This window comes from Diplotaxodon limnothrissa, linkage group LG17 (assembly GCF_057381915.1).
Source record: "Diplotaxodon limnothrissa isolate DT_005_m linkage group LG17, D_limnothrissa_male_GT1.1, whole genome shotgun sequence".
Lineage (NCBI taxonomy): Eukaryota > Metazoa > Chordata > Actinopteri > Cichliformes > Cichlidae > Diplotaxodon > Diplotaxodon limnothrissa.
The window spans coordinates 41,614,254-41,637,441 of record NC_140612.1 but is presented as its reverse complement, the minus strand read 5'-3'; the positions used below and the strand labels follow the sequence as shown (position 1 = coordinate 41,637,441).

The following is a 23,188-nucleotide window of genomic DNA, read 5'->3' as shown; positions in this document are numbered from 1 at the left end:
ATCCTGATACCTGCAATTTTGTGGCATCCCTCTTTGATAAATCTTGTGGGTCTATGACCGGGGAACACCACAAACGTGTACAGGAGACGTTTCAGTGCAACTGTAACATTCCTGACTGCCCGACAGACGGTAGCCTTGGAAACGTGCTCAGCGTCACCAATATTATACAGAAAGCTCCCGTTTGCAAAAAACCGAAGTGCAATACGTATAATATGCACAGAACTGAGAGGATGTCCGCGATGTGTCACATGAGCAATATTAGGTCTGAGGATGTTATTCAAATAAATTATAGATTGTGCTGGAAAACGGTAACGTTCACACAGAAAATCATCAGGAAATGATAAAATGTCCGAACGCGCTCTAATCACTCTCTCCCGGCGGAGAGCTCTGCGGAGAATTTGGGCTTCAACATCTACTGGCTCTTCGAGGAAGGGACACGCCATGTCTGACACTTCCTACTGTCAGGTTTCCGACAAAGAGGCGGGGTCAGTCAGGGTTAGTTGAAGTAAACCTGCTAGGGGGCAGGTTAGCTTCACGGAGTGTGTCGTCATAGTAACTCGCTCAGAATTAATCTAAACTCGCTTTGTGAAACCGAAAACCCAGAGTTTTCATTAACTCAGGATATACTTACTCAGAGTTTGCACTAAACCGGCTTCCTGAAATAGGGCCCTGGCCTCGGACACGTCTGATGAACAGGATACTAGGGTTGGGCGATTGGACAAATTTATCAGCTATCGATGATAGGCTGAGGCTTTCATCGATCGTTATTACAGGGACGATTTATTTATTTGCCCATGAGTAAGTTTGCTAATAATGACGGAGCTAATAGAAGCAGTCAACAGAATTTTTTTTTTTTTTTTTTGTGCTGTCAGCATCAACGCGCCGTCATCAAGACTAACGCGATTAACAATGAACCCATCTGTGCGCAGACTGAGTCAAAATCCCTGAAATGTCTGTCAATGCATTTTGTCAGTTTGTCCAAAGTTTGTTACTCTGCACTCCAGATGAGTCGGCGCGTTAAAGATTTTAATTGCATTTAAGCTGCATAAACGCTGACAGCGTTTTGTTTTTGTTTGTTTGTTTTTTGTGGGGAAATTAGTTCATCCATGTTCGGACTCCTTCTGTGTTGTAATTGCGCAAATCAGTCCGTGCATGATCACATTGCCCCGCCCATCAAAAAGTCTGCGCATGAGCGAGTATACTGCCCATCGTCGATTACTGGACTGACGATTGTCGGTTGGAAAATTTTTACACATCGCCCGACCCTACAGGATACAGTTTCAGCATGAGGGACACTGGTTACACATGACTGCCTAAGCAAGAACACTGACATGTTATGCATTTACTAAGTTGTGCTAAAAGCTTCATAACAGGGTGTGACTACGAAATGGCAAAAAGAATAATCTCATGACCAGTTCTAATTTTACAGGGAGTGCAGAATTATTAGGCAAGTTGTATTTTTGAGGAATAATTTTATTATTGAACAACAACCATGTTCTCAATGAACCCAAAAAACTCATTAATATCAAAGCTGAATGTTTTTGGAAGTAGTTTTTAGTTTGTTTTTAGTTTTAGCTATTTTAGGGGGATATCTGTGTGTGCAGGTGACTATTACTGTGCATCATTATTAGGCAACTTAACAAAAAACAAATATATACCCATTTCAATTATTTATTTTTACCAGTGAAACCAATATAACATCTCCACATTCACAAATATACATTTCTGACATTCAAAAACAAATCAGCGACCAATATAGCCACCTTTCTTTGCAAGGACACTCAAAAGCCTGCCATCCATGGATTCTGTCAGTGTTTTGATCTGTTCACCATCAACATTGCGTGCAGCAGCAACCACAGCCTCCCAGACACTGTTCAGAGAGGTGTACTGTTTTCCCTCCTTGTAAATCTCACATTTGATGATGGACCACAGGTTCTCAATGGGGTTCAGATCAGGTGAACAAGGAGGCCATGTCATTAGTTTCTCTTCTTTTATACCCTTTCTTGCAGCCACGCTGTGGAGTACTTGGACGCGTGTGATGGAGCATTGTCCTGCATGAAAATCATGTTTTTCTTGAAGGATGCAGACTTCTTCCTGTACCACTGCTTGAAGAAGGTGTCTTCCAGAAACTGGCAGTAGGACTGGGAGTTGAGCTTGACTCCATCCTCAACCCAAAAAGGCCCCACAAGCTCATCTTTGATGATACCAGCCCAAACCAGTACTCCACCTCCACCTTGCTGGCGTCTGAGTGGGACTGGAGCTCTCTGCCCTTTACCAATCCAGCCACGGGCCCATCCATCTGGCCCATCAAGACTCACTCTCATTTCATCAGTCCATAAAACCTTAGAAAAACCAGTCTTGAGATATTTCTTGGCCCAGTCTTGACGTTTCAGCTTGTGTGTCTTGTTCAGTGGTGGTCGTCTTTCAGCCTTTCTTACCTTGGCCATGTCTCTGAGTATTGCACACCTTGTGCTTTTGGGCACTCCAGTGATGTTGCAGCTCTGAAATATGGCCAAACTGGTGGCAAGTGGCATCTTGGCAGCTGCACGCTTGACTTTTCTCAGTTCACGGGCAGTTATTTTGCGCCTTGGTTTTTCCACACGCTTCTTGCGACCCTGTTGACTATTTTGAATGAAACGCTTGATTGTTCGATGATCACGCTTCAGAAGCTTTGCAATTTTGAGACTGCTGCATCCCTCTGCAAGATATCTCACTATTTTTGACTTTTCTGAGCCTGTCAAGTCCTTCTTTTGACCCATTTTGCCAAAGGAAAGGACGTTGCCTAATAATTATGCACACCTGATATAGGGTGTTGATGTCATTAGACCACACCCCTTCTCATTACAGAGATGCACATCACCTAATATGCTTAATTGGTAGTAGGCTTTCGAGCCTATACAGCTTGGAGTAAGACAACATGCATGAAGAGGATGATGTGGACAAAATACTCATTTGCCTAATAATTCTGCACTCCCTGTACGTGAAACAGGTCAACTTCTTCAATTCAATTTTTTAATATAGCGCCAAGTCACAACAACTGTCACCTCAGTGCTTTATGTTTTCAGATCCTACAATAATACTTTGAACACTAAAAGTCAGGCCGAGCCAAGCTGGGCCAAGTGGCTGCTTGTGGAAAAGACGCGTTAGAACAGGTGCGGGAAGGACAACTGCCAGGAAGACTCCACCCCAAGGTGGGGCGAGAATGTCAAGCCAGCCTGGCAGATCGACCCGCGAATGATTATGATTGATGATCATAAGGGACAAAGAAGGAAAACCAAAAACAACAAACCCCAGCCCCAAAATGCCGAACCCTGCCAATTCTCTGCTTATGGCTGCTGGAAAATAGACCTGTACCGTCCACTTTACCACATGGAGAAAGAGTCCAGCATCTGTGAGTTCATTTATTTTAGAGATCTGAGGCGGAGAATGAGTCTATTTTGCTGATACACATTAAAGGGATTATTTGCACTAGAACAAATATTTTGGGAGAAAGACCTGGGCTGGTTTGATATGTGGGTTTTTATTTTTCCCTCCAGAGCACGTTTGTCCTTGTCCTTCTTTGCTCTTTCTTCTTTTTTCTTACATTGTTTTCTGAGTGAATGCTGCTAAAGTCAGTTATTGTTTTTGTAATCAGCTGTTTCCGTTTGTAATAATTCTGCTGATTTTCTTTGTTAAACTTATTAAAATGATTCTATTGTTTTCAGTTATGTTATGTATAAGATTTTATTTAAATTAGATTTAATCTCCGGGCTTCACACAACACCACAAAGTGTCATAGCATGTGTCTTGACTGTTTTTCTGTTTGAGAGGCATTTTAAAAGCAATTTGATCCCCACTCGGCCCAGCCACTTAATCTCACTGGACTTGTCTGTAGCTGAAAATGTCCTCTCCGAGCCCCAGAGGCACAGCTTCGGCCACTCGGGCTCACTGCAATCACAGGCTATTTGCTCGGGCAATTACAAAAACGCCCTGGACTCAGGATAAATTTTAATCTTATATATCCAAATGTCAGCCCTGCTTGCTTATTAGCTATCAGCATCCTGCTGCCAATCACAGTGAAAGAGATGAGTTTTCCTCAGCGACCACACCGAAATACTAGAAATTACTTCTTCTCGTTGTAGAAGGCAAAATATTGTTGTAGTTTTCTTTCTAAGATTATGGGGTCTTTACACTACAATATAAAGTGCCTTGAATTTCAATTTCAGTTATCTACTTAAGAGGGACAATGCAGTTTAACATGGTTCCAATAGCATGAAATTGATGTGCTGCACAGAGTTTGAGGCCTCAGGTGACGGTTGTTGTGATTGGCACTATATACATGCAATTGAATCGAAATGGGGATAACTTCACAGTGTTCAAAGATCACTAAATGTTTGACAAATTAGTATTTATTATTATTTTTATTATTAAAAGTAGTCAGAGCAGTTTTAATGGATGTCACAGAGTAAAACCAGTGGTGGGCAATAGAGCAGGGCGATATGGCCAAAAATATTTATCACGATATATATTTGAAAATTTGCGATAACGATATAACAGACGATATAATTGATGCGAGACAAAATACAACTCCACAACATTACTAGCGCAAAAAGACAACCTTCCATTTATTTTCATTTAAACAAGAAGCTGGTTTTTATGTACATTAAAGCTTTATAAAAATGTAACAGTGCAAATGCAAATTCCTTGCTGAAAGTTTAACCAAAAGGCATTTCCAGTAGAAATGGGCTGACATATCCTGAGCATAACCATGTATAATATCCACTGAAGTTAAAAAGAGGTGCTTTGCAACATTAAACTGCAGTGTGCAGTACGCATTTTTCGGACCATAAGGTGCACGGGATTATAAGGCACATTAAGCGAAACAAAGCAGTCAGATAAATCAAACTTTATTAAACTCATTCTTCTTGCTTCCCCCACTTCTGTACCATTGATTCATTAATGTTGAATTCTCTGCAGCTGCTCTATTCCCATGTTGTTGCAGTACATTAATGACTAACCTGGTATTGTGGATGGATTATCTCAGTTGTTCTCCTGACTGAAGTTTGGTCCGTTTACAGCATCCTGCCATGCGATTGCATTTGTCTCTAACTATCAGGAACCTTAACGTTAACTTTTATAAGTGGAAAAGTGTTAGTGTTCGTCCTCCAGCTTCACTGTTTATGTTATGCTAACATAGCTGTGTCGCTAGCGATCACGTAGCACATCATTATATACCAGCTAGCCCAACTTCAGTAACCCTACAAACGTCACTGCTGTTTAGTTTCCTGTCTTCATTTATGTTGGAAGTGATAGCAGAGCTGTACGTTTGATTTTTTTCAGAAATCTCTCAGTCAGAACATGCTATATCATGCTTAGGTAACTAGCGAAACTAGCGAGCTAACTTCCGCTAGCTTCCTGCTAACTTCTAATTCTGTTAAATGTAATAAATTTTGTTTTCATGGATGCCTGGAAGTTAAACTTCATAGTTACACCTGGATAAGCAGCAATGCTGATCGTTTTATTAAAGATGAAAGAATTTAGACAGTTTTTAACTCTCAGTGATGCTGCAGTGTTGTTTGACCTGAAGCATACGGAGTTTAGGACCCAGATTACTCCCAGATTTAAGGGCATCTTAGTCCGACGGCCGCTTGCATGTTCTGCAAAGAAATGTGCTTTGTCGTGTATCTGACGGACAAACACCAAACCAGTTCCACATCACTGAAGTTGCACTATTTTTACAAACCAGTTCTGGTTCATCTGTTTCACTCAACAATCGGCCATGTGCGTATGAAAACAAAGGCACTGCGCATGCGCGTTTTACTCATATTCTATGGCGATATTTCATTTTCCTATCGTTGCCTAACATTATACCGGTATTACCGTGAACGGTATAATATGGCCCAGCCCTAGTGGGCAATTATTTTTCCAAGTGGCCATATGAGAAACTGGGCCTGTTATGAACAGCTGCACCAATAAATACTAATAAACTCCTTCTGGTAACACAATGAGCCAATGAAGCTGTGAAAAAGACTCCGTAAAAACATTTATTTTTACTATTTTCAGTGTTTTATCAGGATATAATCAACATTCTGAAAAACAATTGGAAACTAAATGTGGATGTGAGAAGTCTGAAAGTGTTTTTGCTGTCTTGCTTGTAGTTTAACTTCTTCATCAGCAGCTTTTCAGTTTATTTGGTTTTTAGGAAGAAATCTAGTGTGCTTTACCTTTGAGTTTATTACAGGTTCAGTGTCTGAGGTGGAAATAAAGAGGATGACACGAGAGAGGATCTGTATGTGGACTCGTTCACCCCTGAGAATATTTGTGAATCCAAATAGTGCCAACATCTCAGTAACACTACCACTACACTACTGCAATAGAGTTTGAAATGCAAAAACTCTGTGATTGTGTGAGCAAGCACTTTGGCGACAGTGGGAAGGAAAAACTCAGTTTTAACAGGAAGAAACCTCCGGCAGAACCAGGCTCAGGGAGGGGCGGGGCCATCTACTGCGACTGGTTGGGGCCGAGCACATAGCCCCGCCCCTCCCGTCCAACATGTTTTTCCATTACAGATTTGGACGCCCATGATTGTAACACCTTAGTGTATATTAGAATGGCAAAGGCCACCAAATTAGCCTCTGATGGAGAGTTTTTAAGAATAGTTTATTGGTTTTTGTTATTTTATGTGAAATCACAAAGTTGGTTTTGACGTCATCGCTGGGTGGTAAGTACATTGGTAAGCAAAGGTTCAGATGTCTGTTCTCGGTCTGCGTTGGTCAGCTTTGTGTATTTCGCTGCATGTTTAGTTCATAATGGCGATTCAGATTTCTTGTGCGCTGTCCATCTCTTTAGCTGGTTGACCCAGGTGTTTAAACTGGTCTAGTTTCTCTGCCTCTGTTCTTGCATGCCTGTTGTTAAACCCGTCTCCCCGTTCACACACATATTCTGTCTTGCTGCTTCTGACTTTCATTCCTCTTCTCTTCAGAGCAAACCTCCACATCTTCAGGCGCTCTTCAATCTGCTCCCTACAGTCTCATCTGCAGTTGTCATAGGCCACTAAGACTCCTGCCTGACCTCATCTGCCAATCCGTGCATCGCCACTGCAAACAGACCCAGAGTAGATCCCTGATGTAATCTCGCCCCACGTTGAACCCGGCTGTCTCAACTGCTCCTTGAGCTTTTGCCATTTAATCCTCGACTCCGCCTTCACTTCCTCGTCTTGATTTCTGCAGTCATCCTAAAAACGTCCGGTGCTGTCTACCTGCCACCACTTTCTAGTCTTATATCTCTCTCAGTTTGGCCTTTCTGCATAAGATATAATCCACCTTTGTGCACCTCCCTTTGCTGTTATATGTCACCTATGTTCTTCCCGCTTCTTAAAATGTCTTGACCACAAGTATTTCCATCCTTTTCAAAAATCCATTACCATGTAATCCATGTCCTTGTCCTGCATTTCTCTCCTTAGCACCGTGGCCACCCAACACCTGATTATCACCTCTGTTCCCTTTATCTACATGTCCACTGAAGTCTGCTACTCTGACAGCCAGCCTGAGAGCCACATACACTGACAACATTCAAAATCAGCTTTGATTTCCACCTTCAAAGTGATCCTGACTATTTGCATACTGTTCTTTTAAGATTAACCCTACACGTGCTCTCTGCACCATGCTGGAACAGCTTGAATCCACCTCGCTTCCATGTAGTCTCCTGCATGCACATATATCTGCCTTCTTTCTCTCCGTCTTGTAGGCAGGCTTTAAAGTCCCTACTCGCACCTCCACACTCCTGCCTTTCTTCTCTCCTGCCGCCTCCTGACACACCTTTCCCCCTGCCTCTTTCTTTGTCTTTGGCCAGCGGTAACAAGTTTCAGCACCCTGCTGGCCAACAGCACCCAGGGCCTGACAGATCCACTCATTCTGGATGAATGTGATGTAACCCTCCCAATTTATCCAGCCTTGAGACCTGCACTAAGAGTATGCTGGCATGTGGCCCTCTTATGGCTCCGTTAATGAATACATGTTTATGTTTAAAGTTCGCATTGACCCCGTGCAAACTGGTCATGGACAACCAAAGGGCCAAATGTGACCTGCAGGCTGTCCAGTGTCCACGTCTGGACTAAATGCATATTGAGTATCTAATGATGGATGTATATATGTGTATAATATTGTTTTCTGTTTGTTCTTGCTCCTGTCACAGGGAGGTGGTACATCTGCGAGGGCTGGCTGAAGGTGGTCCCACCAAAGGGTGCAGAGGCCAAGCCTAAGATGTTCTTCCTGTTCTCCGACATGCTGCTACAGGTCAAGCGTTGCAGCTCCCTGCATTCCACCAGTGGACAGAAGTTTACTGCCGAGCATGCCTATCCACTGCAGGACTGCACCGTAGAAAAGGTGTTTGGCCACACACGGAGCCAGGGAGGCCTGCTCACTGTAAGTGTCTGCCAGCTACTAGTCCCTGAAAAACCAGCAGAGAGGGCTCAGCCTCAACGGTTGTATGAACGGTATCTTCTTGCAGTTAGAGCTGTAAGGATTATGGAAAACGACACAACGTTTTTAATGTTGCCTGTTTACATTATTACAATTAAGATGAGATTGAAGTTCAGGCTTTCAGCTTTAATTCAAGGCTTTTAACAAAAACTACAACCTTACCTGTTCAGGTGTTACAGATATATTATAATATATCACATATTACAGATACAGTCCCCATTTTTCAAATCACTAGTTTTTAACAAGGTATAAAGTGATGATATTAATATGAACCACTCCCCCATTACTATGTAAATCCTCACTGTCATCATGATGGTGGCTGAGCGTTATGGAAACATCGTTCTTATTGTAGAGTTGAGCTCTCTGTGTTTCTTCTCTGTGTGTGCCCTGCACTGTTTCCATCTTCCAAATGTTGGGAAAAGCTGAACTTGGAAAGAAAACTGTCTGTTTTCTTGGGCAGGTGGGGAGACATCTGTTCACTGATTTCAGGGTACACATGAGTGACTCTTTAGCGGAGCATTATTTAATTTCCACTTTTGACGTATGTAGCTTTGATTTGTCTTACTTAAAGTTCCTCGATGATGAGTGGTATAACGTGTAAAAATAAGAAGTTTGCTGAAAAGTTGAACTTTGAATGTGTTTCTCCGCTCGGTCCATCCATCGTGCAGGTCTCTGTACAGCTGCTTGCTGACAAATTGTGTCTAAATGATGTAGCTGCTGTCATGAAACATTCAAAGCAAGGAGTTGCGCGTCATTGAGCAAGGAACCAAAGCGTTTATGCAGCGAGTGTTTAGTGCCAGTGCTGCATGGTATCAATATTCATTTCAGCTGATAGGCTCTGGCTCAAAGAGCTCTTTATGCAGCGCTGCTAATGTGCTTCCCTGTGATCCAGAGCAGCCACGTCTGATGATGGTGCTGTCCACTGCTGTCTGCTCAGCTTGTCAGAAGCATTTTTGCATGTTTTCTGTCAGTAAAGCTCATTTGTCACAGAACTGGTAGCATACAGTTGGCTGATAGATCTACAACATAGAAACCAATAAAACCCGACCGGGGACGTCAAACGTAAGTCCACGGGCTGGATGTGGATACAGTTATATCCGGCCGCGAGATGATTTCACACAGCAGTTATTAATGGGCCGTCGGTACGTGGAAGTCAAACCTTCAGCCCTGTGGGACTTTATTTTAATGGTCACGCCACGCGGCCAATCGCAGACTGGGATCGTACCATTATGTCAAAGAAGGAAAGGGGTCAGATGTTCCAAAGACAGCAGGTGCAGTGGTACGGGCCAGGTACGCAGAGAGACGCCGAGCCGGATTTAAATGCAAACCTCAAACGAGCAGCGTCTGGCTGCATTTCAATGATACTGGAGACTGAAAGGATGAGTGCAGAATGTATAAAAGTAGGAGCTGGATAAACCCGTGATACACGTTTTAGTTTTAGCCATTTTCCACCGCGGAGGACAAAAAGTTCCACATCTGTACAGACCTCATGTGTTCTCCACAGTAGAAGCAACATGAACAAAAAATCACCTTCTTGAAAGAGACTCAAGTGTCCAGTTTAGTACTGAAAATTACATAAAATAAACTAAATACAGTTTCAACTACAGTTTAAAAAACCTGTAACTTTCTGTCATTTTACACTTTTATTTCTCACGTCCAAAGAGTCGTGCAGACAGATTCTCTCTTTGTCACAGCAGCTGTTTCTTCATCATCAGTGTGTGACTTCATCTGCACAGAAAGCATCAGTGGTCCAGCGGGCTGTTTGTTTCCCACGGTGGAAAATGAGTTTGACACTCCTGAGCCAGACAAAAAAGATAACCAGTTTACTTCTTTATGGGGGGGGATCCTCTTTGGTTACCTTTGTTATCTGTTATCATGTGATCATCCACCTAACACACTGTTTACTGCAACAGCTACACCCTTCTTGCACATGTTCTTTTTCAGCTACTTATTAATAAGTGACTTTTATGAAAAATCATTTCCCCTGGGGATCAATAAAGTATTCTGATCGTATCAGTAAAGGTGCGGGCATCTCAGGTTTCATTTGTTTATAGAGTAATTGGAGCTGTTGTCGGGGCTCAGCCAACAGGCCATCAGGTTTTAAACTGAGTGTATCAAATGTTAAAAATGGGAAAACATCCGTCAAACACAACAAGACGGGCAAAAAGTCTGTACAGATGATTAACTGTGAGATATGTCCGCACCTTTCATGCTTCATTTATCACGTGGATCATCATGGACATTTTCATAGGTTGGTTAAAAAATGCATTTACTTTTATTAATAAACGTTTACGTTTTAAAATGATTAATAAACACTTATTTTACATCCAAGAGGTCTGGCAAACGAGTTTATATCATAAACACAATCCAATGAAAAATAAAGAGGAAAATAACCAGTCGGGTGATTCTGATCAATATCACGTATTGATTCTCGCTGCGTTCTCATTGGCTCCTCTCTGAGAGTCACCAGCATAGCAGGACACACAGTAACTGGTTATGTTTGTGCACGTTGGAGCTGTTTTTACAGAGAAACCTTTTCTTAAAAGTAATGCAGTAGAAAGTAATGAGTTACACTACTTTTACCTAAAATACGTTGTCTAATAATTACAGTTTTTATGTAACAGTTCAGCTTTTCAGTGAAGCCTGCAGCTTTAGAACAATCTGAACCTGTAGGCTACAGAATCCGTGTCCTAATGAGGACACGCGTGATCTTTTTCTCAGTCTTTAGCTGTGAACACAAAGCCGACCGCACACAGAGGCTTTAAAGTGATGCCACAGTGATGCTACTTGAGCAATAAGAACAGGTGGACAGGGAGGCTGCAGCCTGACTGCTCGCCTGTTTCACTGTTGGAGGTCTGCATTCAGCTTCAACATCACTCTGGATTCTCGGTTTGTGCAAAGCACTGAAGTTGTGTTCGTTGTGTGTTCGTTGTGTGTGCAATAAAAATAAAAGTTTGGCCCATATTCACGCTGCCATATTTTAGACTGCGTGACTATTTTCTTCCAGCAAACAAACTGAAATCAGCACAAGTGCAGCTGGAATCAATGAGCTAAACTGATAGGCTAAGGCGAGCAGGCTAACGATTCCAACTTGATGGCCTACTGGGAACCAGTTCTCAGTTCCATCCCGACTAACCAGACTGTGTACAAGTACACAGCAGCGCTCAGTTAGTCGGCAGTATGAAGCCTTATATTTGGATGTGTTGTTTGAGGACGTTGAGCCAGTTCATTCGTCTTCTCAGAAATCCTGATTCAGTGACGTCTAGAAAGAAAACAGCATTTTTTCTAAATACTACTTTAATGCTCGTTACTTGTCGTTTTTTATATTTTGTGAAAGTGTGCAGTGGAAATGATCAAATATGCACACAGAGCAGAGTTGCAGTGACGTGACGGCTGTGTGACGGATTGTCGTGACCAGGCCAGGCTTCAGTTAAAAGCCCTGAGAATGAAAATCATCCTTCAACAGACTGATGAAAGGAAACTGATGGAGAGATTACACTCACAGCTGTGTTACAGGGAGTGCGTGTGTGTTTTAAGGACTGAGGAGTGCAGTGATGGGTGCCTGCTGTTACCTCAGTTGCTGGATCAGATTAAGCTACAGATCCATCTCCTCTGGGCCTCCAGTAAATACGTCTTCCTCCAGCCTGTCGCCGCTCTGTGACCGTCCCGTTGCATGTTATCTAATGGCAGAAATGGCATTTCATTAGCCTCTTATACCACGGAGGCCCAAGCGCATACTCGATAGCGTTACGCGTAATTCCTCATAAGGACACATTATTGATCCCTGCGTGAACTCGAGGAAAAAGACTGTCAGCACACCGCGGCCCTCCTTATACGGGGCCATGAAGTATTAAAGTCAAATTAAATTTGACAGCTGTAAATGTCATGGCAATCTATATGCTAAGTATTGGAAAAAACAAAAAAACCTCAAACGTTTTATTAAAATTTCCAGTGCCCCCTCCCCCGTTGGGTCTTATTTGTGGCTCGACGTCCATTTTTCTCTTCGTTTTGTGTCTTTTCCTTCTGAATACGTCGGCTTTCTGTATCCTCTCGCCTCTGCTCCCTTCCTGCTGCTAATATCCTCTCATTACTTGAATATTTCCCACATCCCTGACAGATTCTCTTTGATGTATAAATAATCAAGCTAAATTATGTGCAGTGATGAGGCGCTGCTGTATTATACAAAGTCATTTCTACCTAAGAGGGTCAGATTTCCTGACAAATTCCTAATTACGACATCTCAACAGAAGTGGAATCTATTTGTGCAGAAGCAACCACCCCTCCCTAAGCAGCGAGTGCCTAATATCATGCAGCACTTAGTCCGGCCCCTTTCACTGAACTTGGTGCTTTTGATGATGGTGCGTTTGAAGTCTTAATGTCTAATAAGAGACTATCGTCATTGTCTGATGAGCTGTAATCGCCTCCGTACTGGCTGAAGTTGGATATATCAGAGCTCAACAAGCTACTAGTCTCTGCAGATAAATGTTAAAGGCTCTTTAAGGTGTAATTGTGATCTTTAAGCAGTTTTCCTGATGTAACTGTGCTGCTCTGAAAGCACCTTTTGTTTGGGCTTAGATTTGTTCAGCATGTACATCCTGAAGCTGGACTGAGTAACGTGAACAAGAGAACTGATAACTGACTCATATAAAGTCCTGTCAGAACAGAGAAGTCCAAAAGAGATATGAAGACACCGTCCAGAACAATGCAGTGTTCTCTAAATCGGTTGTTAGATTTTGTTAGTTTAATTGATGCCTGGATTTTATACTCAGTCAGGATTTAAAAGCAGCAGCAGTTTTCTTTGTGTGGAGCTGATCTGGAGACAGTTTTAGCTGGTTTGTGTTGACCCCTATAGCTTTTATTGTGCAACTGCAGCCCAGTGTGCAGCTTTTATGGTTCATCTGCCCGCAGCAAGTCTGTAATGCAAGAACTGCTGTGATTGTACACAGTGCTGTGGAGTGACATCACTCTCTGATTTGTTCCAGAAAAGATTTTAATGATCGATTTTAATAAAGTTGGTGAAATCGAAGAAGGTTTCCCAAAAACACCAGCACAGTTTTTCTTGTAGTGCGTTATTGTTCCATTGTTTTACATTTCAGGGTTTTTTGCTGTAAACTGGTTCTGATTGGCCGCACAGCTTATTACATCTTGACTGAGAAGAAGTTCTTATCACATGCAGCTCGTCTTCATCAAGTATTAGAACCAGCTGGCAGCACATTAGGACCAACAGCTACTGTAAACCCATGCCTTGCTCAACAGCACAGTGACGGGCAGCGGTTCGTCCTTCTTCCCATTTCATCGAGATCTGATTTAGTTTTATCTGAACTGGTTCCCAGTCAGATTTTGAAATCATAGTTGGATTTGAGGCTCGTAGTTGGTGTATTGTAAAGAGTAAAGCCACCGAGGTAGAGGAGGTCACCTGCTGATTGGCAGGTTGGCGGTTCGATCCCCGTCTGGTTCAGTCTGCATAGCATTAACCCCACGTTGCTCTCTGAAAGAAAGTGCCTATGTGAGGCGAGTTGTACAATTGCTCGTGTAGAGGAGAAAAGCACCATATAAGAACCCGTCCATTTACCATGTTTCATCTCTTCACAGCTGACCTTCCCCAGAGCCAATCTGCTACTGATGTCCAGCAACCAGGAGAACCTCAACGACTGGTACCAAAGCCTGAGTTCAGCTATCAGGTAAACTGTGACAGATATCTGCTCTGTTTGTGCGTCTGACCTGCAAGAAACCTCATGGACCTGCAAGTTACCCTGATATAAGTAACGTTAACCATGACAGCCCTGCTCTAGAGTGAAGCGAAACCCGGCTCTTACATTTAACACAAAGTCTTGCAGTCTGTCCTTTGAATGTCTGTTTAAAAATATGAGTAGTTTTCATAACTGCTCCTAGTCACAGTTTATCAGAGGAACTTAGCACAGTTGCACTTCGGTATATAATGAGCAGATAACATTTGATTGTACAGGTGTGGAACGAGTCTTTAACACAGGCTGTTTTGGTACCTCAGGCCTGCCCGGCTCTCAGACAGCGTCTTGGCATTAATCAGTCAGACCTTAGTAATTCTACTCCCAGCCTACCTGGCCCCAGCTCCCTGGAGGAGGACTTGGGTCAGCCCTGCTATGTGGAGCCACTGGATATGGTGAGGGCCCTGACCTCGGTGTGCCCAGCCAGGCTAATTAGTTTATCACTTTGTCAGTTAGGAGAGAGGGGAGGCTGTCAAAGAGCTCAGACCAGGCAGCAGATGGGGGCCTAGACAGGCTGTCAGCTCTAAACTCCAGGCAGTGTAATTAGCTGTGGGGGAAGACGGAGGAGAGGACCGGCTGAGAGGACCAGGGGTCAACAGCACTCACACCACTGGGGAGCAGTGTAAGGCTGAAGGGTGTGTGTGCTTGTCCGTACGTAACTGAATTATTGATTTAATAAAGACTGCAGGGTATCGTGACTGACATCTCCGAGGCTTTTGGATATCGCTCTAAGTGATGACCAAAAAAGTGTTTAATGCTGTTAAGTTTCATTAGTTTTGTGTTTATTTTTAATTAATTCATTTTCATTTTTTCTGTTTCTGATGGAAAACACCACATTTCCACTCATACTGCTTAGCTGTGATTTCATGATTTTAATCACTAGTAGCTGTAGAAAAGATTTTTTTGTGTGTATCTAATTTTTCTTTTTATCAACAGCTAATAAAACACCAAAACCATGTTTTGCTGTCCTGATGGCTGTTACACACCTAGCCCCTTAATGCTAACCATGACAAATAGTTAGTAGTTTAGAGTTTTGACCTACCGTGCAGTCAAGGTTAATGTCCTCACTACGTATCTGAAACCTGACCAAGCACACAGTCACATTTGTGTAGCTTCTTAGAAGGCTTAACCTAAAACACTGTGACAAAGTGCGTAATCCTTAGGCTGATGTCACAACTGGAAAGATTTGCTTGCCCCATAGGGATGTATAATGCATCATCCCAAGGGTGAACTCAATTACTACCATTACTACTAATTGCAAGGTCAGTGGTTCAGTCACTGGCTCCTCCACTTCACATGTTGAAGTGTCCTAGAACACTTTAGGTGTGAATGGGTGGATGACTGGATATGTAAAGCGCTTTGGGGTCCTTAGGGACTAGTAAAGCGCTATATAAATACAGGCCATTTTAAAGCGAGATACTTGAGCCTAAGTTGGCCCTGAAACGTCTGTTTGGAGTGTGTGCTGCAACGTGAGGGACAGTGTAACAGAGACTTTGTCCATGCAGCGATGCTGATGGATGTCAGTGTTCCTGATCATGCTTTATAAGAAACTTGATTATGTTTGTGGTCTGAGGCATATTTAGTAACCACTGATCCTGTTTTTTATATTTACAACACGTGTTCCCAGTGATGATTTCACAAGGTCATTTTACGTATTTTAAAGTTTGCAGTGAAATCAGCTGAGAGGAGACGGCCTTCTTTCAGAGTTCTGTATGAACTGATAACGTTCTGAGACCAAAGACTACGACTAAAATATTTATGTCGTTTTCAGCTCTTTGTCATATACAGGAAACAACGGCACATTACTACCAGTGCTAAATCCTTTGGCTCAGACCTGCTAGTAATGTGTCATTGTTACCTGTTAATCTGATGAGTAAGAGGGCAGCAAACCACTAGTTACAGATAAAATGATACCAATGAGGACCAGTCAGCCAGAGAATATAAGGTACAATGGTGTGGTGATGGTTTCCAGTTGGTAATAAATCTTGGTGTCCTGTGATGAACAGAATCCAGACGATGGAGCGAATGAGCAGAAGCGTTCATTTAATTACATCCAGGATTCACCTCAAAGACGAACACGATTGATTTCAGAAAAAGAAGACCAACTTCAGTCACTGTGTGGCTTAAAGGAAAGTTTACCATCAATCACAATACCTGAATATCTGGATGAGGCCACAGTTTCAATAGAAAGAGAAGGAAGTGCTGCCGACACCCTCTTCCTGTTTGAGACCAACGTGACCTTTATTTTTTTCTGCATTTAAAATCACGTTGAGCTGACCCAGCTGTGACTGCATGCAATCAAAAGCTAGCTGTTGGAAAACCACGTCAGTTGTACGAGCACCACAGTAAATAATCGTGTCATCTGTGTGATAATGGAGAGATGCTTTTAGATTTTGTCCCAAGCCATGAAGATAAATAGTGTGGGCCCCAGGAGAGAACCCTGCAGCACTCCGTCAGTGTTACTGAGTTAAATAAGAAGAAGAAACAACAAAACATTTGTTGAAACAACGAGCGTTTCACTTTCGTCTGACACAGGACTCTGTCTTCTTCTTTGATTCCTAGCTGGCGTTAGGCCTGGATCGGCTCCTAAGCCCATGCGCCGCAGTGGGTGCCAATGGTTGTTGAATTTCCTTCACAACTCGTTTCCATGCGTGGAGATCGTTGGCGATTGTCCTGGCCTTGTCGAGATTTATTCTGCGATTTCTGATGTTACCTTCGACCTGTTTTAGCCATGTTTTTCGCCATTCGTTGGATTCTCCGCTGTGTGGGACGTTTATGCCAGAGAAGTTGGTGTCGTAGTCGGCTCGCGTCCATTCGACACACATGGCCAAACCATCGCAATCGGAGTTTTTGAATTCCAGTCAGATGTCCTCCTATCGAAGGCGGTCTCGAAGTGATTCTCGTAATATCTGCCGAAGGCAACGCATCTGGAAAACTTCGAGCTAGTTGAGGTCTGCTTTAAGCAATGTCCACGTTTCTGATCCATAGAGTAGAATCGGCAGGATCAACGTCTGGAAAAGGCGGATTTTGGTCGAGATGGAAATATTAGTTCACTTCCACAAGCACCACTTTAAAAAAGCGGAAGTTGACCTATTTGAGTGTGCATCTCCGCCATGGACGCGACTTTCTTCTGCGCGATCAGTGAGCCCAGCTATTTGAACGGCTAAACTTGCTCTATCTGGATGTCGTCAGGTGGACAATGAAAACATAGTCAGTCGGTGTTGGATACAGACTTTCTCACCTGGTCCTTTTCATGTCGGACAGTCAGAACTGAACCAGGGGCTTCTTAGTGAGGGGGGACAAATCATCAGAACCAGAGTGTTGCATGGAAAAAAGACCACAGTGTCAAACTGGTTGTAAACTGTTTACTGGATGCCATTAAATGGTGCAATTAAAAAATTAAATTAGTAAGTTGCTGCCTGTTTTGTTTTGTACAGGAAGCAGAATTCTAAGCAGACGGCGATCTATCAAAGAGACGAGCTGTGCCGCAGACCTCTGCGCTCTGCCGCTGATCGCCACAACACTGCCAACGCCGCCAGCAGAAAGAGAAACATGGTGAGTGTGTCTTTAAGCTACCAAACAGATTTTTAGGTCACTTTAACCGTTGTTGATCTTTGTGGTGGCAGAGCATTGATCATGTGTTCTGCTGCTCGGCCTTAGATAGTAGTTCTGTCTTTACTTTCCATGAATGTTACTTGAAGAAAGTTAAACTCCATTATTTTAATTTCTGTGGTTGACCAGCAGTGGATACTTAGTGGTAACATGCTTGTATACTGAGAGCACAACTGGTGGATTGGTCCCGGTCCCCACAGCATTATCATCACAGGCTCAAGACAGCCTCGCATCAAGTCTTTGTTGTTGCTCTCTGTGCTTAACGGTTTTTGTGTCCAGCTTGGATTCGCAGTCTTCCTGCCGTGTCAGATACAGCCTCAGACGGGGCTGAGTCTAAACGAACGAGTCTTAAATCTTTTCTGAATTTTACCAACAGTTTACACATTTATGACAACCAGATAGAAATGTTGATGAAGCTCACATCGCGAACAGGCACAAGAAAAATGGTATAAATGTTTGGGAATGAGCTGGTGTTCTGCATGAATCTGTCATAAAACATCGGCTTTAATGACAACGCTACCACGAGTAGTAGACAGCATTTAGGACATGAAGTTTGGCCGATGCATTTAAAGCTGTTGGTAATTCTCAGCATTTACTTGCTGCCCCTTTAAATAAATGAACAGTCACAGCAGTGACAATCACAGTCATGCCTGCCTCTGATCTTAGTACGTTCCCTTTGTCATTTATTTGAATACGTTTAAAATGAATCATTAAACCTTACATACATGTGCACCAATCACCACACATCACGTCCACGCCCACACAGCGTTTTGAAGCAAGTGTAACACTGCCAGCTTCTCACAGATGTGAGTCCACTATGGAAAAGAATGAAAGAGAAGGAACGTGAAACTATAAAAGTCAACGTTTTTGCGAAGGAGGGGCCATCTTTTGGCGACACGCTGCAACTGAGTGTAAGCGGCGTGTATACAGTGGAAACGCCCAGCGGCTGGGAGCTGACCCACAGCTGACCCACAGCTGGCAGGAGCGGCAGCTCTAAGTGGACGTATACGAAGCAGAATTTCTTTGATGTTTAGTCTCTTAACTCGTCTACCTCGTCCAGCTTCTACTGAGCTCTGCCGACTGCCACATCATCATCATCATCATCATTGATTATTATGTGAATTCATTTTACGTTTAATAATAACAAACCACAGCATCCCCGTATCACGATGTTTTCACTAATATGTTTTTGGTTAAATGTGTTGTTCAAAATAAAACATGAATAAAATGTGACTACGTTTAAAGTTTAAATATTAATCCTGATATTTTCAAATGGTGATGATTAATTAATAAATGAGTGATGTTTCTTCTTAAGCTCAAATCTTGATTGCTGCCTGTTTAGTCATTTTTACATCACACAAGTTTGCAGCTACAAATTTAAGCTCCTGTCTTCTGTTTGTTCCTCTGCTGCTTTTTTCAGCTCACTGCTGAGATCAGTGAGCTTCCTCAGGAGCCTCCAGTTGAGCAGGAGTACAGCGCCCCCAAGAGGATGAAGCCGTCTGATGCTTCAGAGCAGAGGTGGGATGGTTTTTTCCAGTAGTACACGGACGACGACAACGACACTTTTATCTGTACACACCGCCTCAGTAGCTTTTACAACAAAATATCAATATGATTGAAAAGCAGACTTTCAGTTTTATTTCAGTGCTTTGAACAAAAGTGTAATTACACTAATTTAGTATTTACAGACTGATGGAAAGGCGGGGCCTGTTCCCTTGTTATTCCATGAGAAGTGACGTGGATGTGAGGCAGGCCATGACCGCTGAAAACTCCAAATCAATCCAGAGAAAGGAAAAATGTTACAAATCTGTTACATTCATGAACAGAAGCACACAAAGGACCCGATGCACACGGCTTCCAGTTTTACAACCATTTATTTTCAATGTTTTACTTCGTTCAGTTCAGTTTTATTTATATAGATATATATTGCCTCAATGTGCTGTATATTATAACGTAAAGACCCCACAATAATACAAAGAAAACAGAGAAACCCCAACAACCCTATGACACCATGTGAGCCCGCGCTCCATACTCTGTCTTAACAGCGAGAAACCTTCAGCAGCTCCAGCTCCTGATGTTTTTTAGTAAAGGTTTAACTACAGCCAGCTTGGAGGCCTGTGGTACACAGCTGATTATCACAGATAGGTGGATCATATTTAAGATTGTTATATAGAAGTCAAATAATGTCATTATGTGTGACTGAATGTGACTTGAAAACGTTTGTGTGTTGAGCAGTGCAGAGACTTCCAGCTGTGTGATCCTCTGATGGGCTGGAAGATGAACCCAACCCTGACTGGGAGTTTCAATAAGGACCTTTGCTGTTTTGACACGCCTGCGCTCCATAGCACCGTTTTTTCCTTTATCATGAAATCAGAAGAGCTTTATATTATTACTAAAGAGCAGCTTCTGCTACTACCCATCTCATGCAATACAAACTATAATGACCTGCTGCTATCGGGCTACAGCAAACATTCATCGCTTTGCAGAATGATATTGCAGCAACTTTTCTCCTGTATGTTTTACTCTTTTACATTTATAATCACCCCGTAGTGTTGTGCAGAAATACAACAACACACATGGCAAAAGGACAGTGGTGGTTGGTCAGCGTTCGTAGTGAAAGTGTGAGACAGCAACGCAGGATCATTTGTCTGATTCAGCCTGAACGTCAGCTTGACCGGGACGAACCTCCATCAGTGTGCGCTGTCGTCAGGCAGATTATTGTTACTGCATCTAAGCTGTGATTTGTATGAAACTATGAAATGGCCAATGTGAAATCAATCAATCCGATAACAGCGCCAAAGGGAGACAATGACAGTTTAAATATTTAACAGTTTATTAGTCATTTGTGGATTTTTGTTAATTATAATAATGAATGATGTTACTTCTTGTTTTATTTGAAAGTGTCCATTGCTTCATAATTATGTGCACATATGCATGTCTGGAGCTCGAGTCCATAATCTTAGTGAAGCCTTAGTTATAAGATTCAGTCAACACACCGATGCATTACACACTGAGGTTACTTCATTTGCTTCTCATGATACTTGTTGATTGAATCAATCAATCAATCAATCAATCGACTGATTCACATATATGTAGTGGATATTTAAATGATTTGCATATTGGATGAATTGCTTTGATTGTAAACTGAATATTTGCATTTAATGATCTGCAACAATGATGTAACTGTGTCCAAAAACGTATCCAGGGACAGTCCCTGTGATGTTGGCTACAGGAAATGTGAGGACGGTAACTGCCTCCCACTTCTAAACTAAACTGTTTCCAACCTGCTTACACATCTATACAACAAGTTAACTGTCTTTTATTTTGTAATTACGTTGTGTTACATGTATTCTCTGTTACGCCATTTAATCATCTCATAACAACAAATCAAAAAGTATGAATTTATAGTTGGACTTTTTTAACACTGCCTCACGTTTTAGACTTTTAATGCGTTTGCTTTAAAATTTAAAGATGTTTGTAGAAGTGGATCATTTCACAATAAAACACTGAAAGACATTTTTGTGTTTGCTGTCGTGATCTTCATCGTCAGCATCACAAAAATGAAGGTAACGATTATGGAGAATGGCCAGCAAAGTCTTGCACGGTGCAGGACATCACTCCCCTCTGCTGGATAGGATTGGTACTGCATGTATTAGACAGTAAACTCTGGCTTGAAGAGCAGCGGATCACTTTGTGTGAGCTAGAAGTCAAATGTAACCCTCTCAAAGGGTTTGTAATCCTTCATCATTCATCCTTTGCTGATGAAGCACTCAGCACAGTCCTGACTGTGCGATTGAGCCTTTCCCACCATAACGCAGAGCAGCAGGAGTATCTGTTGTCTAACCTGAAGTGGGATACTTGGTCTCTTCTAGCAATCAGTCTGCACAGTGCATGGATACAAGAACTGGTATTCAATGAATAAGTGTGTTCGAATGCTCTGCTTTACTGGACATACAAGTGAAAATAACTCGATGACCTTTAACAAACCTGCAACTCATCTTTACCTCAAATGGGCCAAAGACATCAACAGCCACATCTGTAGACAGGGAGAGATCTGTTTACAGATGTGGACCATCTACAAGTAACGCAGGGAGAAATCATTTTCCTGGCAGCAGAATTTGCACTAATGAGCCAATAATGTTGGCAAAGTGGTTCCTCCCACAGCGTCCTAATTGCACAATAGATGCACTGAAGTCATGAATGTAATGCTTCACCCACAATTCTATGTGAGCAACAGAGATTTGGTCAACTCTAATGGTGGGGTCACTGGTCCCCAGTTCATAGCCTTCTCTTAGTGGTCCATGAGTGATCAGGCCCCTCACCATTGCTCCTGTGGTTTTATTACCTACAGATATAAATATCCAAGACAAACACCTTTCTCCTTCAGTCGGGCTTTTCTCTGTGCAGTTTGAGATGTGTCCAGTTTATTTCACTTACTTGGCTTCTCAGGCAGGAGTGGAAACTGTACACTTTCTTTCAATGAAATCAACAACATCATCGAAACGTGTTTGACGATGATATTTTTCCTGTCTCACACACAGTGTTTCACCATTTCTTCCATACTGGAGCAATATTCATTTCTGACAGGAAACCAGTGTCCTCAGTGACATTACAGCAAACACATCCTCAGCCTTACCTGTCAGCTGGCCTGTCTGTTGTGGCACAACTCACCCCAACTTATGAATACTTTAAACATATTATTAGAAATAGACCATCATGCCATGGAGTTATAACAGTGAGGACAGGCAGGGCTGCCGCTCACTCGGTCAGAGCAGTGAAGAAGGGGAAGTCCGCTGGTCAGGTGCGAGGAAGATGAACATGTGCGGGATGACGTGAAAATGACAGACGGAGGAAAAAAAGAAACGAGGATCTCAGAGATCTGGACCTGCCAATCAAAGAGCTGACAGCACATATAAAGGCACCAGCATCCTTTATGTGTTCATCACTTTGAGCAAACTCAAAAGCCAGTTTATGGTATTTAAGCACATACAAAGGAATGACACTGATGTCTCTGCAAGCTGGATCAAAGAGGCACGTGCAGGCTGGGGTAAGTGTGCATTTATTAAGAAGAAGTAATAGGAAACATTAATAAATATTTCAGTGGGATGTTATGAACTAGGTCACACCTGTGAAGACAATTACAGCTAATTTCATTTTCTTTTGAATTTAAATTTGTTCTGAACGTGTGCTCATGTGGCGCACAAGGCTTGTATCAAATTACCTTTGATGTTGTAAATGATCTTTAAATAAACCTTAGAGAAGCAATTTTGGATTCAGTTTGTCCAGCTTTTATACAGCATTACTGTTTATGACATCAAAATATACTGTTTTACTTTAGTAATCAATTGTACAGTTTAGCCAAAGATATTCTCT

The 23,188-nt window shown here is 42.4% G+C and overlaps 1 protein-coding gene across 1 annotated transcript in view; it reads left to right on the top strand.

Moving 5' to 3' along the window:
- arhgef39 (Rho guanine nucleotide exchange factor (GEF) 39) overlaps positions 1-20,081 on the top strand; it is a 68,217-nt gene extending 48,136 nt beyond the window's left edge. The window contains exons 8-12 of the mRNA XM_085376244.1: positions 8,173-8,402; positions 14,052-14,140; positions 17,641-17,758; positions 19,236-19,333; positions 20,051-20,081. Of these exons, the coding sequence (XP_085232370.1) occupies positions 8,173-8,402; positions 14,052-14,140; positions 17,641-17,758; positions 19,236-19,333; positions 20,051-20,081 (566 nt within the window). The remainder of the gene's footprint in view (positions 1-8,172; positions 8,403-14,051; positions 14,141-17,640; positions 17,759-19,235; positions 19,334-20,050) is intronic.
- The last annotated feature ends 3,107 nt before the right edge of the window (positions 20,082-23,188 follow it).